We start from the raw sequence: 17,173 nt of genomic DNA, 5'->3' as shown, positions 1-17,173 counted from the left end.
TGGCTTTAAACGTTTATTTCATGCATTTCATCCACCAGTCATGCATTTTTCATTTTTGGTAACAAAGGAATTATTTTGGACCCTGGTTGAAAAAGAATACTGACAGTATAAATACCTTATTGAATTGAAACAGTCACTTGACTTCATTGGTAATCCAACAAACATTTTTGTCCAATTTAATAAAAAAAATTCCAGATACTTGTGCCGGCAAATATCGGAAAAACTCTCACATTGGGTCCAGTGTGATTTCTCGGCGCCAGTATTTAGCGCTCGGAGCCATACACCTGTAAAACATTTTGTTTTTATAGCATTTTCCAGTCATCTAAAATCACTTTACTTGGCTATCACACAAATGCCACAACTTTCTCCAAGTACTTTCTCTCAAACCTAGAAACCACTTCTCCCAATGTTCTCCCAACAGAAACAAGCGTGGCCCGAGCACAAACGAGAATGCAAATGTCTAAAGCATCTCCAGCCGAGAATACCCACCGACTCCGTCCGACTGGTTGCCAGGATCATTTTCACACTGGTATGTGAAATCAGAGCACCTGACGGCCACTTCAGATGCATGTTTTGATTTTAAAGTGTGTTTTGTGCCACTTTTGTCTAATCTTTTTTTTGTTTTGCAGCTCAGCCAATCAAAAAGCGACAAAGATGAGCTGTACTCGCTAACTGAACACCAGTCTCGTAAGTTGCTGTATGGTTAATTTTAAAGAGACATTACACTGTTTTTGAAAATAGGCTCATTTTCCAGCTTCCATAGAGTTAAACATTTGATTTTTACTGTTTTGGAATCCATTCAGCTGATCTCTGCATCTGGCGCTACCACTTTTAGCATAGCTTAGCATAATCTATTGAATCTGATTAGACCATTAGCATTGCGCTCAAAAATAACCAAAGAGTTTCGATATTTTTCCAATTTAAAACGTGATGCAGTGCCCGAAAATAGTCCCTTGGTATTGAAGATTACCAAGGGGACTACTTTCAGTTGCTGCGTAATATGATGGCGCCTCCTGAAGCCATGTTACGACAGCAAGTTCTTGATTATTACGCCGGATTGAGAGTATAGCTCCTAGCCATATCGGCCTAGAAAATCACAACTTTTAATTTTCCGTCGGTCTTAGTACACAATGTAACTACAGAAGAGTCAAGTTTTAAATAGTTATATATATATAAATATTAATATTTTTAGCGCAATGCTAATGGTCTATTCAGATTCAATAGATTATGCTAAGCTATGCTAAAAGTGGAACCGCCAGACCCAGAGATCGGCTGAGTGGATTCCAAAACGGTAAAAATCAGATGTTTGGCTCTGGGGGAGCTGGAAAATTGGCATGTTTTTGAAAAGAAGTGGAGTGTCCCTTTAAAGGTCACATAACACACAGTGTTTCTGCTTATCTCATGTTAATCTTGAGTACCTATAGAGTAGTATTGCATCCTTCATATCTCAGAAGAGTCTTTATTTTTATCAGATTTATAAAAACAGATCAGCCTGAATAAAACCCAGTTGGGACCGCCCCATTTCAACGAAATCCAGCGTTTAACAAACACACACACACACACACACACACACACACACACACACACACACACACACACACACACACACACACACACACACACACACACACACACACAACTCTGCTACTACCCCCGGGTAAACAAACTATATGCATTGTTTACATAATGATGGGTTCATTGGGATACTGAACAAACTTAAATTTCCCTTACAAACAAAAACACACACCTCTGGTGATGTTGATTTCGTGTCAGCTTTTGGTTGGTGTGTGTGTGCGCTATTCCGGATGAAGTGCCCATATAAGGACTTCCACTGTACATACTGCAAGATTTAAAAAAGCAAGATTGTTACGTATGAATCTCTCATTTTTGAAAAAAAATTGGAAACTTACAAGTGCATTCGGCACAGAAATACTCCGCCATAACTGCTTTTTTGACATTTTGTCTATGTTTAGCACGAGGAATCCTACTCTTAAAGAGTGTTAATAAGTCAGCATGCATGAAATAGTTTTAGACCCCCACTTTAAGCACACAACACAGTGTCCTAAAACTTTTCCTAAAAAGATAAAGTGGCTTTATCTTTATGTACAGTACTGTTACTATTATATACCAAATACAAGCTCATTTTTCAGCAGTTGGCAGCACCCAGCAAAATGTATCCTGCAAGGTTGATAGATTAGATTTCCTATAATGAAAGGTGAATAAATGTCAGTTCCTTGTATGAGTTTATTGTAAGATTATGAATGTTCCTCCGCTCCTCTATTATAGGTCCTCTGTGAAACCTGCCTGCAGCCATCGGCTTCTCAAAAGTAATTGGCTATTTTGTCACAATGAACCTTGGACTACTAGCCGGTCTGGCTATTTCCTATTCTCTCATAAGTTTCGGGCAGCCATTAAAGATTGTCCTTATGGATGGTCCTTTTGTGCCGGCGCTCCGTCGTCACATTAACAGCTGTGTGAGACGTCCGCCATAAACCCCTAACCTCGGCTCATGCATTATTCCAAGAAATCCATCAGATCCTCATTTTTGTGGCTGTGCGGTGACAGTAAGACCTTTGCATGGGATTTTATACAAACAGAAAGATGGCAGTTAATCATTTCATTTCATCTCTCTCTGTCTGTAATGCTTAATGGTCAACCGATAAGGGTTTTCAGGAGCTGATGTTTGGAAAACCAGGTGACCTATATGATCTTGATATATACAGTAGACACTATGTAATGCATTTAAATGATAGCCAGTTGCTAAAATGAGATCTGAGAGCTACTATAGAAGACAATCTGTATTGTTTATTTTGTGCTGTTGTCATTTTTGTAGCTCTCCAGCCCACATTTCCTTCCTTCTACTGAAAAATAAAACATGAAATATATATAGCAAATTATATTTAAAGATGCAAAATCATTGACTGAATGCGATTTGATAAAATGCAAGATAGTGATATTGACTGAATGCTCGTATTAAATACTTTCGCTTAAATCTACTTTTTAACCGGTTCAAAAGGTTTACAGAATAGATTTGGTAATGGAGTGGTTTTTAAAAGCCTTTAGGGTACGCAGAGCGTCATGACCATTCAAAATGAGGAGGCACGTGAGCCAAATAGATTTTGCATTCAACTTCAAAATCAAAGAAGCGTCCATTAATCTGTTACTTGTTTTTTAATCTGTTTAATATGCACAGTATTATCAATTCTGTGCTGCATTCTTCTCACTTTTCGGAGATTTTTTCCGTGTTGATAGTGTTTGGTCATGTAACATTACATTATTCTGGCGGCAGGCGTTGCAGTTAGCGTAGTCGTAGACGTCATCAGCGTCTGAGCGCGCACTCACGAGCTCTTTGCTGTTGCGAGCCTTGCGGCTGTATTTTGCTATCTGAAAAATTAAAACGTTTAAGAAACGCTCACAACATTTCCAAACCCCAGTACGGTAATATACGGTGCAGTTAACCTCCTCTGTGTAGAAATGTATGGTTAAATGTGACCGTCTCGATGTTATATTAGTAGAGATTTCTCTAGATTCATCTTGGTACAACGCAAAATTTCGCCAGAGTTCACGGGGGCGCGGAATCACACATGCTCACATATGAGGTAAAATTTAATGCAAAAATCCGTTTCTCTAATAATTTTATATAAAACAACTTTTATTAAATCATATATTAAACATCAAAATCAATCACGTGGCTATAGCTTATGTCATTTTTGTTGTTCATATACTTTATGGATTTAAAATTACATTAATATTATAGGATAATGCAGTTCTTGTGCAAAATGCATTAATGACACAATTAAACAATTCATTAAACCAAACGTAAACAAACAAAACATGCCGTTTTAGATGTAAATTTGATGCCAAATGTCGTATTTGATATAAAAGTTAGTCACGTTTATTTTGGAGGTTTTTGCATGAAGGCAGGGGCGCTCAGATTAAATGTAAGTGCCATGGAAAAGACTGAAAGCTATTTTGTTTGATGTCTGTGTATGCACAAATTTCTGTGAGCTGTGCACACTGTGCCCCCTTAAAAAAATTGGTGCATGACACCCCTGTACAACGGTAGACTTTTTTTTAAAGGATACCACCCCAGTGACAGCTTTTTTACCTTATCTTGAGAGTTTAGCATGCAAGAAATAATATAATGTCATCCTTATCATCTGTTAAATAGACCGTTTAATCGGGCGCATGTGCGGTGACGCGATAAGCTTATGGTCCGAACTTTAATTCCGGTTTCTGTTTGTTTAATGGGCTGACTAGTTTCTGAAACTGAACTCTTCAACAAATACCTCACCTACGTGTTGTTTATTTTGCTTGTTATATAAAAAAACTACTTTAAAAGGACTTTGTTGTTATTTATTCTTCGCAGAGTTTACCGGAAGTTACGTGATGACCACGAAAGCCGGTCATGTTGTTACTGCTGAAACTGTCTATAGTTATTTTGTTGACAATCCGACTCATAATTCCACACAAAGCTTCTCCCTCCCACAACAAGTCGGAAGTGTATATTCCCATCTTTTCCTGTCAAATATTTTGTGCTGAGGAGACAGTCGGCCACCCGCAGTCCCTTACTAACCGGCTGCTATCTGTAATAATAATATAGTCATAAATTAATTGCGATCACCTTAAAAACGGATAAAAATGTTGTATTCCGGTTTGTCCGACAAGCCCGAGCAATATTATCAGGGGTCTGTATGTGGGAGATAAAGAATATGCAAGGAAGAGTCGCTAAAGTGCAGGCGTACCAGATTTATGCGTTGAATCTGTAGAGGTTTACTACCGTGTGAGTCTGCGTTTACGACGGTGAACGTGTGAATGGTTGTGTGTGCGAGATAAAAACTTGGGAGGGTTTGCCGCGGGTCAAGCGTTTGCTCTGTCTGCGGCTGCCGCAGCACGCTGTACTTCATCGATGGTGTGTTTGAAGGAAATGTATCAGAGCAGAAGGGTTAATGGAGAAGCCCATATGTTTGGCAAAGCCGACATAAATCACCTCGCACCGATACTTCCACACATACAAATACACTAGCACTGTTTATTGCTGTCTGCCGTCTTTATAGGCATCTACCCTACTGAAAAATAGCTTATGTGGTCTTCACTGGTTTTGCTTTGTCAGCTGGAGGACCAGCTCAAACCATCTGCTGAACCTAAAACCAGCAACCTGTTTTCAACCTATTTAATCCAATTCATGCTGGTTTATTTCTGCAAAGTCACTCAGAAAGTACAATACACACATTTCTGTTTTATTTTTCAGTCTCAACATGCTCAGCATCTGCCAAATGCATAAATGTATAGTATATTGTAATGTGAATATATTTGGTAGTACCACTCTATATGTTAAACATTCAGATAAATATAAAGTACTATGGTAATCATGGCAGTATCATATCATAAAATGATCCATATGAATGTCCTGTCAGTATTGAAGTTTTTTATGTCCTCTGCATGTTTAGACCTGGAGGATATGTGTGATGAGAAGAGAGAAGGTCTGGAGCATCTCTGCTCCACCCTGCTGGTTTATCTCGGTGAGGAGAACTGTAATGTTTCTCAGCTGCCTCCCGGCCTTGAACCCATCAACCTGCTCGCCAGAGTAAGTGTCTTTTCGTTGTCATATACGCCCCTAGTGTAGTCCGCAGGTGGCGGCTCGCAGGTCACCAGGTGCAACATTGAATCAGAAGTTGCTTATATTGCCATCGCGTCACGTTGACCGTGCGGCCACATACTGAGCTGTTCGCTTATTTTTCTGTCCTGCTGTGAATTCATGCTGCTGTTTTTTGTCTTTTTCTGAAATGTTCACTGAAACTAAATTAGGTTATTTCACATTATATTTTGGGTGGATTCCATACCTTTGGGTTTACTTTACTTGAGATAGTAAGTATTTGAGTATAAATTTAAATGGAGACAAGAGTTTTATTTGGTTTTGATGTTTATTATGATTAAATTGTCATGAATTTAATTTGTTAGCGGTAGACACTTTTTAGAAAATTCAGCTCTCCTTGAGTTAAACATTTGATTTGTACTGTTTTGGAATCCATTTAGCTGATCTCCGGGTCTGGCGGTACCACTTTTAACATAGCTTAGCATAATCCATTGAATCCGATTAGACCATTAGCATCGCGCTAAAAAATAACCAAAAAGTGTTTTGATATTTTTCCTTTTTAAAACTTGACTCTTCTGTAGTTACATCGTAAGACCGACAGAAAATTAAACGTTGGGATTTTCTAGGCAGATGTGCTAGGAGCTGTGCTCTCGTTCTGGCGTAGGAATCAAGGACTTTGTTGCTTGTGGCATGCAGGAGGCGCAATGATATTACGCAGTGCCCGTAAATAGTCCCCTGCCATTGAAAGTTACCAAGGGGACTATTTTCGGCTGCTGCGTAATATCACCACACCTGCTGCAGCCATGTTACGGCAGCAAAGTCCTTCATTGTTACGGCAGAATGAGAGTATAGTTCCTAGCCTTATCGACATAGAAAATCTCAACTTTTAATTTTCTTAATACACAATGTAACTACAGAAGAGTCAAGTTTTAAATAGGAAAAATATCGAAACACTTTTTGGTTATTTTTTTAGTGCGATGCTAATGGTCTAATCGGATTCAATGGATTATGCTAAGCTATGCTAAAAGTGGTACCGCCAGACCCAGAGATCAGCTGAATGGATTCCAAACTGTAAAAATCAAATGTTTAACTCTAGGGGAGCTGGAAAATTAGCATATTTTCCAAAAAGTGGAGTGTCTCTTTAAATAAAAGTTTTGAGAGATGTACCATGGCAGTACCATGTTTTAGGCATGCACTATGATGGCACCAGAAATATAGTTTTTGTAGTAACCATGTTTTTTGGCATATTGATTGCCATTTTGTGGTAACCATTGTTTGGTTCAGCTATAGTAACTTTTCATATCTTTACATGCCTATCTCACAATCCTGCTGTACCCCCTTCTTGGACAGCCCAGGTGCATACTAAAGTCAGAGTTTATTTACAGTTGTGTCAGCGAGATCGCTTATTTAGATTCCTGTAAGAATCGGTTTTATTTGCTTGTTTACCACCCGCCACTCTTTGCCGTAATTGTGAACACATTGGTCAAAAGATACGTTTTGGGTTGAACACGGTGATGGTCTCCTCAGGATCGCATGTAAACACAGAAGGGGTTGCACATCTGGACGGGTACAAACAAATGCCTGTTGCATGTGAGCACGGGCACCTGTTTCACATAAGAGACAGCCAGCAGCCATCTCTCTCTTATAAAGCATCAAAGGGCTGAGTGTGGCTCTGATAAGCATTTCTAGTCCAATTTTAAACACTAAGGAGGGAAAGACACGAGTTATGTGAACGTTTGCTTGAATAGTTTGGAAAACCCACAGACAATCAGATTAAGGAGGTCCAGATCACTTAGCATTTACTGGCACTGATTTTTAAAGTACATTTTTAAGTGCACTGCATGACACCACGTACCGTGTCATTGGCATTTTTGTAATCCAGGTGTGTTGTATCTGTTGCTGGAGGTGCTTGTACGGTGACTACATGTGTGTTTTGTATCATCGTTGCAATATGCTTGTGTGCGAGAGAGAAACGTACATACAGAACATGTATTATGTCATTTTGGGGACCATTGTAATTTTTTATGATTATTTATAGTATTAGCGATATTTAAAAAAAAAAATATTAATTTGAGTTCAATAGATTTAGCTTCAGGAATCCTCAAAGCTTAGTTTGGTATTTTGTCATAAAGGTCAATCATTGGTAGAGCCGGCTGAACATAGCAGAATTTTGATGATGGTTTGAGTTGTGACATTTTCTGTCAGAAATGTGAGATACTTTAAAGGTGCAGTGTGTAAATTCTAGCGGCATCTAGTGGCGAGGTTGCGAATTGCAATCAAAGGCTCAGTCCACTGCTCACCTCTCGCTTTTGAAACACATAGAGAAGCTACGGTAGCCACCACCAGACAAACATGTCATGGCCGGTTACAACTTAGTAAAAAAGTTTATCCGGGTGATTCTCACGAAAACTTGGTTTTAAAAATGTCAAGCATGAAAATTTAAAAATTGCTTAAATTTAGTGTTTTTCCCACCAGACATTGAAAAACAAAGTCTGGAGAAAATGGGAAAATTAATTTAAAAACTTATACTTATCATTTAACACTTTTTGTAACATAATTACAAAAATTAGTCCTAAAAAATCTCATTACCGCAACAGTCAGAAAATATCAACAATGACATATTTTCAAAATGACATGACAAACCTGAAAGAACATAATTTGGAGATTCTGCACATGCATTTAAAATCAAAGTATTATGCTTCTATTAATTAAATTAACATTTAATAAGCATCTGTTGCGGTAATGATAATCAAAATGTCGTGTAAGCATTCTGACAAGACAATATTTCAAATTAACTGTAAAAAAATGATCTTACCTTGTAGCCATCTTGAAGTAACTGGTCCATGTGCTTGGTCACTCAAAATCAAACTTTATTAAAATTCTGTATGTGTGCTTAAACTGTTCTCCAAAAGTGTTGCGGAGGATGAGAACATCAGGCATGGACACATCATTTTCCTAATTTTTCTTCATTATTATTATACATGAATATTCAGTAAATATTTTTTCTGTCATCTAAAGTAGTCTAGCAAAACATCCATTTATTTTTTTTCTTAATATTTTTGTGTTAATTTGATTAAATTACAACATAACGCATGTTCAAACACAGCCGGACACATTGCGGTAATGAGAATTTCAGCAGAAAATGAGATAAAATTTACAATTATAAATTCTTATGTTGAAATCACACATTGTGCAAGGTAACGCACCGTGTGTCTCAATCAGCTCCCTTGTTCAGTAGTCAGGGCACTGATCAGGGAGTCAGCCATTTTAAGGGCTGTCTCAATCGCAAAATCCGTTCAGTGCACTGGAACGTTCGTTCCCTAAAAATTCCCACAATGCACCGCAAAAACCAGTGAGCATCGATGGTCCCTGAACGGATTTCAGTGCACTGGAACGTTCGTTCCCTAAAAATTCCCACAATGCACCGCAAAAACCAGTGAGCATCGATAGTCCCTATGTTCCCTTACCGGAAATCACGTGACCTTTTCTGAAGCTCGCCAACCAAACATCATGTGATCCAACTCAATAAACTGTATGAAATGTTACAGAACTTTTATAAAGACAAACGTTTGTTTTAGTTGTAAATATAAACACACATTGCTACACAGTAAGGAACCACAATCTACTCAATATTTAAAATAATAATATTTATTTAAAATTGTAAATATATTTATTACATTTAAAATGTAATTATATGCCTCTAATTTTATGCACAGATATGTAAGAGAATAATGACAGCATTTTTCACAATGTACTGTTTTTAAAATTAAGTCAGAGAGATGTTGGTTTTGCCGGTTGTTGATGAGTAACAGCTGTGAGTGATTACAACGTGCTTATAGCCACGTGACAGAAAAATAATTGAACATTGTCCCAATGTCAAGTGAGCTAGGGTCCTTACCAGTGTCCGAACCTGTGTACACGATATACTGATTCATGACCTCGGGAGCTAGGGAACGAATTGAGACACACGGACAGTATTGTGTTAATTCTGATGCTTTTTAATGTTACTATATTACACATTTTAAAGCTAAAATCATTAGTGCCGTGGTGTTTCAATGGTTTCGTGAGAATCACCCATCCGTTAACAGCTTCTGTAGAAAAATGGCGGGACAAAATGGCGACTTCCATGTAGGGGGACCCTCGGTGTATGTAGATAAAAACGTCTCATGCAATAAACACATAACGGTTAATTATGAAAGGTCTTTATACACCCCTGATAATATAGTTTTGTTTATTATTTTGCATTTCTGTCAAGAAATCTTTCTAAAAATTACACACTGCACCTTTAAAGAAACGTCAATTCGGGTGTGCTGGAAATGCACGATGGAGAGAAAACATAGTGAGACTTTATAATGGTCATTTTTAATTAATGCAACTTAAAATAGCGCACTTTCATTTAGTCTCTCTTATATAATGCTAATGTACGTTTTATTTACACTTAAAGGAAAAAACACTGTTTTTCAACATTTTACTATGTACTTTTTTCAATGCGTGCACACATGCATGTATATATTTAAGAATATACATTTGTATATTTATGTATAAATACTTAATATATAAATATGTATTTTTCTTAAAATTATACATGCATGTGTGCATATGTATTATTATACACGGTTCACACACATATATGATGTAAACAAACATTTATTCTGCTATAGATTAATCACAATTAATCGTTATGCATCTATAAGTCAATATAATCATTATCGCGACAGGCCTATGTGTTTGTTCTGTGGCGGCTACCGTAGCTTCCCTATGGGTTGCAAAAGGGAGGAGTAAGCTGTAGACTAAGCCATTGGTTGCAATTCACAGTAGATGCCGCTAAAAGTCCAACATTGCACCTTTAATGGTATACAAATTATTTGTTTCTTTTTTCTGACCCATTTCTGATGCCTGTCCATTTCGTAAAGTGGTTTAAATTTGATGTAGGTGTCATCAATTTTTCTATTTGGAAACTGATTGTAATCTTGCAGACAACTATTTTAGCATTTAATGTCACCGATAAAAGTCTATAAAAAATTCAATAGACACATTTGCTTAATAGCACTGCCTACGAATATATTGCAAACATACTGACAATTTTGTCACATTTTGTATCTCTAATAAACATCTTATAAAATTTTTCATGCACATATTTGCTAAAATAACACTATGAATATGACAAACTGCAGACAATACATAAAGAGATCAGATGCAAAACCCTCTAAGTGCGACTGACATGTTATCTTGTAAATGTTTTCTCTCTATCTCTCTCACCCACACACACTTTTACAATCTTTCACTTTAATCTTAATGAGATACAGTTAAATCCTGAATGAATATTTCATTTGGGTGTGGGTGGAAAACAAATGTGCATAGATTTGAGGAAATGTGCTGCTCCTGACCCTGGCTGCTGATTAAGTCTCCTGTTCTGCATTATCTCTCCTGGTGCGAGCTTACTTCTGTAGCTTTATTGGCCTGGTGCTCAGTGTTTACTATTACAAACGTTTAGCTGTGTTAATCCAACACTGAACCCATCACCCATTCAATGGAGCGATCTAAAAGCAAGCATCCATGCTTCACAACTGATTTCAAATCAGACACATATTGTTACATTTAAAATGTATTCCTTACATACAGCCAAATTTCCTCAGGGGATGTTTAGGTGTTTGTTCATTTATTTATTTATTCATATTAAGGAGGAACTAGAATAGGTACAGGCAAATAGTGCAATTAAAGTGGGGACACATGAGAGAAATGTGTGAACATTCAGATCCTGAGAGACTGTCATTCACATTCCATTACTAAGGTGGAGTGAATCCACTGATTTAATTAAAGTGCACAGCATGCTAATGTTTTTTCCAGGGATTGGAAAATGTAAATAGTGTATTCTTCATTAATTCTTGCATATGTGTCTGATGCATATTTCCTTGAAGTGATATATAGTCATAATCCAATGAGCAGATAGGTTTCAATATTCCTTATAAAATAAAATAAAAACCTTTACACCATACGTAAGATATCAGCATTCTGTTATATTGAGAACAACTTTTGTGAGTGGCAACCATCATTTTTACTTTTGCCATTAACTTAAAATAAACATCGTTTTTGTGTTACACAGCAGTACCCAATTAGTGCAAGTAGTATTTCATACAATATTATTGTTTTTTGCATTTATTTGAATATTTCCTTATTTTGCCCGTCCTTCACAGCTGTTGTATTAAGGATCATTAATATTTTATATGTGCTCTCTTTTGTTTTATTTGTCTGTCTTTTAATGGTCTGTTGTCCTCAGCTGAGATAAGAGATAAAAGGCAGATCCATCTGTGCATGACAACACAAATGGCCAGCATTACTTAGTGCTAATTTAATACATAATGTAAGAATACTTCATGACAATACCAGCAGTCAGACAAATCCAAAAGATGCATACAGGACCTGATTGAACTCCATCTATCCATCCTCTACTGTACCTCTCTTTCCGCTGTGAATGTCTGTTGTACATGTCTGTCTGTCTGTCTTGTGTACCTGTCTGTCTGTTAATTTGCTGCACCTGTCTGTCTGCTGCTGTATCTGCCTATCTGCTGCACCTGTTTGTCTGCTGTTCATGTCGGTCTGATGTACCTGTCTGCTTGTCTGTCTGTCTGTCTGCTGCACCTGTCTGTCTGTCTGCTGCGCCGCTTTGACTGTCTATCCGCTGTACCTGTCTGTCTGCTGTACCTGTTTGTCTGTCTGCTGCGCCGTTTTGTCTGTCCATCCGCTGTACCTGTCTGTCTGCTTGTCTGTCTGTCTGCTGTACCTGTTTGCTTGTCTGCTGTGCCGTTTTGTCTGTCTATCCGCTGTACCTGTCTGTCTGCTTGTCTGTATGTATGTCTGTCTGTCTGTCGCACCCGTCTGTCTATCTGCTGTACCTGTTTGTCTGTCTGTCTGCTGCACCTGTCTGTCTGTCTGCTGCACCTGTCTGTTTGTCTATCTGCTATACTGGTCTGTCTGGCTGTCTGCTGTAACTGTCTATCTGCTGCACCTGTCTGTCTGCTGTACCTGTCTGTTTGTCTACTGCACCTGTCTGTCTACTGTACCTGTCTGTTGGTCTATCTGCTATACCGGTCTGTCTGTCTGCTGTACCAGTCTATCTGCTGCACCTGTCTGTCTACTGTACCTGTCTGTTTGTCTACTGCACCTGTCTGTCTGCTGTACCTGTATGTTTGACTATCTGCTATACCGGTCTGTCTGCTGTACCTGTCTATCTGCTGCACCTGTCTGTCTGATGTACCTGTCTGCTTGTCTGTCTGTCTGTCGCACCTGTCTGTCTGTCTGTCTGCTGTACCTGTTTGTCTGTCTGTCTGCTGCACCTGTTTGTTTGTCTATCTGCTATACCGGTCTGTCTGCTGTATCTGTCTATCTGCTGCACCTGTCTGTCTGATATACCTGTCTGCTTGTCTGTCTGTCGCACCTGTCTGTCTGTCTGCTGCACCTGTCTGTCTGTCTGCTGCACCTGTCTGTTTGTCTATCTGCTATACTGGTCTGTCTGGCTGTCTGCTGTAACTGTCTATCTGCTGCACCTGTCTGTCTGCTGTACCTGTCTGTTTGTCTACTGCACCTGTCTGTCTGCTGTACCTGTCTGTTTGTCTATCTGCTATACCGGTCTGTCTGCTGTACCTGTCTATCTGCTGCACCTGTCTGTCTGCTGTACCTGTCTGTTTGTCTACTGCACCTGTCTGTCTGCTGTACCTGTATGTTTGACTATCTGCTATACCGGTCTGTCTGCTGTACCTGTCTATCTGCTGCACCTGTCTGTCTGATGTACCTGTCTGCTTGTCTGTCTGTCTGTCGCACCTGTCTGTCTGTCTGCTGTACCTGTTTGTCTGTCTGTCTGCTGCACCTGTTTGTTTGTCTATCTGCTATACCGGTCTGTCTGCTGTATCTGTCTATCTGCTGCACCTGTCTGTCTGATATACCTGTCTGCTTGTCTGTCTGTCGCACCCGTCTGTCTGTCTGCTGTACCTGTTTGTTTGTCTATCCGCTATACCGATCTGTCTGTCTGTCTGTCTGTCTGCTGTACCTGTCTATCTGCTGCACCTGTCTGTCTACTTGACCTGTCTCTTTTTCTATCTGCTATACCGGTCTGTCTGTCTGTCTGTCTGTCTGTCTGCTGTATCTGTCTGTCTGATGTACCTCCTGCTTGTCTGTCTGTCTGCTGCACCCATCTGCCTGTCTGCTGTACCTGTCTGTTTGTCTATCTGCTATACTGGTCTGTCTGTCTGTCTGTCTGTCTGTCTGCTGTACCTGTCTATCTGCTGCACCTGTCTGTCTGCTGTACCTGTCTATTTGTCTATCTGCTATACCAGTTTGTCTGTCTGTCTGCTGTATCTGTCTGATGTACCGGTCTGCTTGTCTGTCTGACTGTCTGTCTGCTGTACCTGTTTGTTTGTTTGTCTGTCTGTCTGCTGCACCTGTCTGTCTGTCTGCTGTACCTGTCTGTTTGTCTATCTGCTATACCGGTCTGTCTGCTGTACCTGTCTATCTGCTGCACCTGTCTGTCTGATGTACCTGTCTGCTTGTCTGTCTGTCTGTTGCACCCGTCTGTCTGTCTGCTGTACCTGTTTGTCTGTCTGTCTGCTGCACCTGTTTGTTTGTCTATCTGCTATACCGGTCTGTCTGCTGTATCTGTCTATCTGCTGCACCTGACTGTCTGATATACCTGTCTGCTTGTCTGTCTGTCGCACCCGTCTGTCTATCTGCTGTACCTGTCTGTTTGTCTATCTGCTATTCCATGCTGTCTGTCTGTCTGTCTGCTGTAACTGTCTATCTGCTGCACCCATCTGTCTGTCTGCTGCACCTGTCTGTCTGTCTGCTGTACCTGTCTATCTGCTGCACCTGTCTGTCTGCTGTACCTGTCTGTTTGTCTATCTGCTATATCAGTTTGTCTGTCTGTCTGCTGTACCTGTCTATATCTGCCGCACCTGTTTGTCTGCTGTATCTGTCTGATGTACCTGTCTGCTTGTCTGTCTGACTGTCTGTCTGCTGTACCTGTTTGTCTGTCTGTCTGCTGCACCTGTCTGTCTGTCTGCTGTACCTGTCTGTTTGTCTATCTGCTATACCGGTCTGTCTGTCTGTCTTTCTATCTGCTGCACCTGTCTGCTCTGTCTGTCTGTCTGCTGCTGCACCCGTCTGTCTGTCTGCTGTACCTGTTTGTTTGTCTGTCTGTCTGCTGCACCTGTTTGTTTGTCTATCTGCTATACCGGTTTGTCTGTCTGTCTGTCTATCTGCTATACCGGTTTGTCTGTCTGTCTGTCTATCTGGTGCACCTGTCTGTCTGCTGTATCTGTCCGTCTGATGTACCTGTCTGCTTGTCTGTCTGTCTGCTATACCTGTCTGTCTGTTTGTACCTGTCGGTCTCTCTATCTGTACATTTCTATCTGTCTGGCTGCTGTACCTGTCTGTCTGTCTATCTGCCTGTCTGTCTGCCTGCTGTACCTGTCTGTCTTTACCTCCTTATCCATTCCCCCTCTCTCTTTCCTCTTATTTCAGTTTTTTTAGTTATTACATGTAGTTCTTTTGTGTGTCGCTCAGTTTCCTTCTGCTTACGAGTATGAGGTGAGACTCAACCATTCACCGTGTGAGTCATGTGTTATTTCACATTCTGCCCGGCAGCTCCAGTCATCCTGTCAGCAGATTTTGGGCAAATCTTCACCTTTCCCCTTGGAGTTATATATGACTTAAGAGCAGATGAAAGATGATATGAGGACATTTTCCTTCTGTCAGGGATCTGCAGACATATGTTTCATTTCTGCTTTTAAAGAAGCAGAGGTCAGAGGTCACATTGACATGATTCTGGGTGGTCTTTAATAAGAGAATGTCAGTGTCCGTATGCTTTTCTTGCGCCTGTAAATGACCCCTTTCAATGTGCCCATCAGTGACCTCTAATGAAAATGTATTGTTGGTTGTTTCTCAGTATGAACATCATTTAGCTTGAAGCACTTTGGCTTGAAGTCATATTATTGTATGGGACATGATGATACATCTGTCTCTCATTTTGAGTTCATCTCTGATGAATACTTTGAACAGATCACAGATGTCTTCTGTGGCAGAACGTCCTGAATGTTTCTCAAACACGTATAAGCTGGTCATCATTACTGTACATTATTCACTATCTGTCTGTCTATCTGTGTCTATGTATCTGTCTATCCATCTGTATCTATTTCTGTCTGCTTGTCTATGTATCTGTGTCTCTCTGTCCGTCTATTCGTCCGTCCGTCTGTCTGCCTTTCTGTATCTATGTATGTCTGCCTCTATATTTATCTGTGTCTATGTATCTCTATCTGTCTGTCTGTCTGCCTGTCTGTCTATAACCCCATTCACACAGACCTTTGGTCCCAGAAAATACCCGTAAAATTGCCAGACAAGTGTCTGTGTGAACACAAACTCGTCCCATTAATCTTCTGGGATCGTTGCCTGAAAGAGGACCTAGTCAGATACACGGATAACCCTCTGTGTGAACAAGAAGCCGAAAGAATGCCGTAATGGGCGTGTCGTAGTGAGGACGCGCGCATCATCACAACAAAAGTTATGGTTTAGCTCCTTAAAACGAGAGATAAGATGCATATAAACATTCACCATGAGAAATGTTGCAAACTATATTGACGCAGTTATCAGGAAATGATAAATGAGATGCATAAACAATGACGCACGTGCCGTAGTGTGGACGCGCCTGTCATGGCAACATGAAGTTGGTTCAACTCTTTAAAATGAGGGATTTACAACATTCATGAGGAGAAATGTCAGCAAACTGGACTGAAGCAGATATCAGGTAAGTTAGCGCGTTACTTACTGCGTTGAAACGGAGATCATTCAGCAGCATAAAAGAATATCGCGTCACATGCTCATTTGAGCTATAATAAACGAAAATACCCGCGCGTCATCCCAACAAGATATATCGTTCAGCTCCTCAAAATGCAGGTTTTAAATGCATATAAACAATCACGATGAGAATGTCTGAAAACTGTATTAAAGCAGAGATCAGGGAGCTCGTCAAATATCCACTCTGAAGCTGAGATCATTCACCAGCATTAGAACAGCGCGTCACACACGCTCCTTTATAATCTCATAAACAAAAATGCACGCAAGTGGTTCTTGGAGAGAGAAATAATTATATAATATGCAAACTTCAGACGCTGCGTGGAAGAGAGGGCGGGACTTTCAATAGGTCATGTGTCTTTCCGGGACCATCAGATGCCGGGTAATCATGGAAGTGTAAATGAACAAAAACTCTAAGGATCCCGGAAAAATCTGTGTCTATGTATCTGTCTGTTTCTTTGTTTGTCTGTGTCTATGTATCCGTGTCTGTCTGACTGTTTGTCTGCATGTCCATCTATCAGTCTGTCTATCTTTATGTCTATATCAGTGTGTCTATCAGTTTGCTTGTATATCTGTCTGTCTTTCCGTCTGTCTGTCTGTATGTCTGTCTGTCTGTCTAGTATCTATCTGTGTCTGTCTGTCTGTCTATATAGTATATGTCTATCTGTGTATTTAGTATCTATCTGTGTCTGTCTGTCTGTCTGTCCTTCTGCCCATATCTGTCTGTCTGTCTATCTA

The 17,173-nt window shown here is 39.8% G+C and overlaps 1 protein-coding gene across 1 annotated transcript in view; it reads left to right on the top strand.

The window, feature by feature from the left end:
- smyd3 (SET and MYND domain containing 3) overlaps window positions 1-17,173 on the top strand; it is a 188,931-nt gene that overhangs the window by 20,518 nt on the left and 151,240 nt on the right. The window contains exons 3-5 of the mRNA XM_055173293.2: window positions 422-529; window positions 630-687; window positions 5,451-5,587. Of these exons, the coding sequence (XP_055029268.2) occupies window positions 422-529; window positions 630-687; window positions 5,451-5,587 (303 nt within the window). The remainder of the gene's footprint in view (window positions 1-421; window positions 530-629; window positions 688-5,450; window positions 5,588-17,173) is intronic.

The sequence above is a fragment of the Misgurnus anguillicaudatus genome, chromosome 7 (genome assembly GCF_027580225.2).
Source record: "Misgurnus anguillicaudatus chromosome 7, ASM2758022v2, whole genome shotgun sequence".
NCBI classification, from domain to species: Eukaryota; Metazoa; Chordata; class Actinopteri; order Cypriniformes; family Cobitidae; genus Misgurnus; species Misgurnus anguillicaudatus.
The sequence above is the reverse complement of the archived record's forward strand: the minus strand, read 5'-3'. Positions and strand labels throughout refer to the sequence as shown.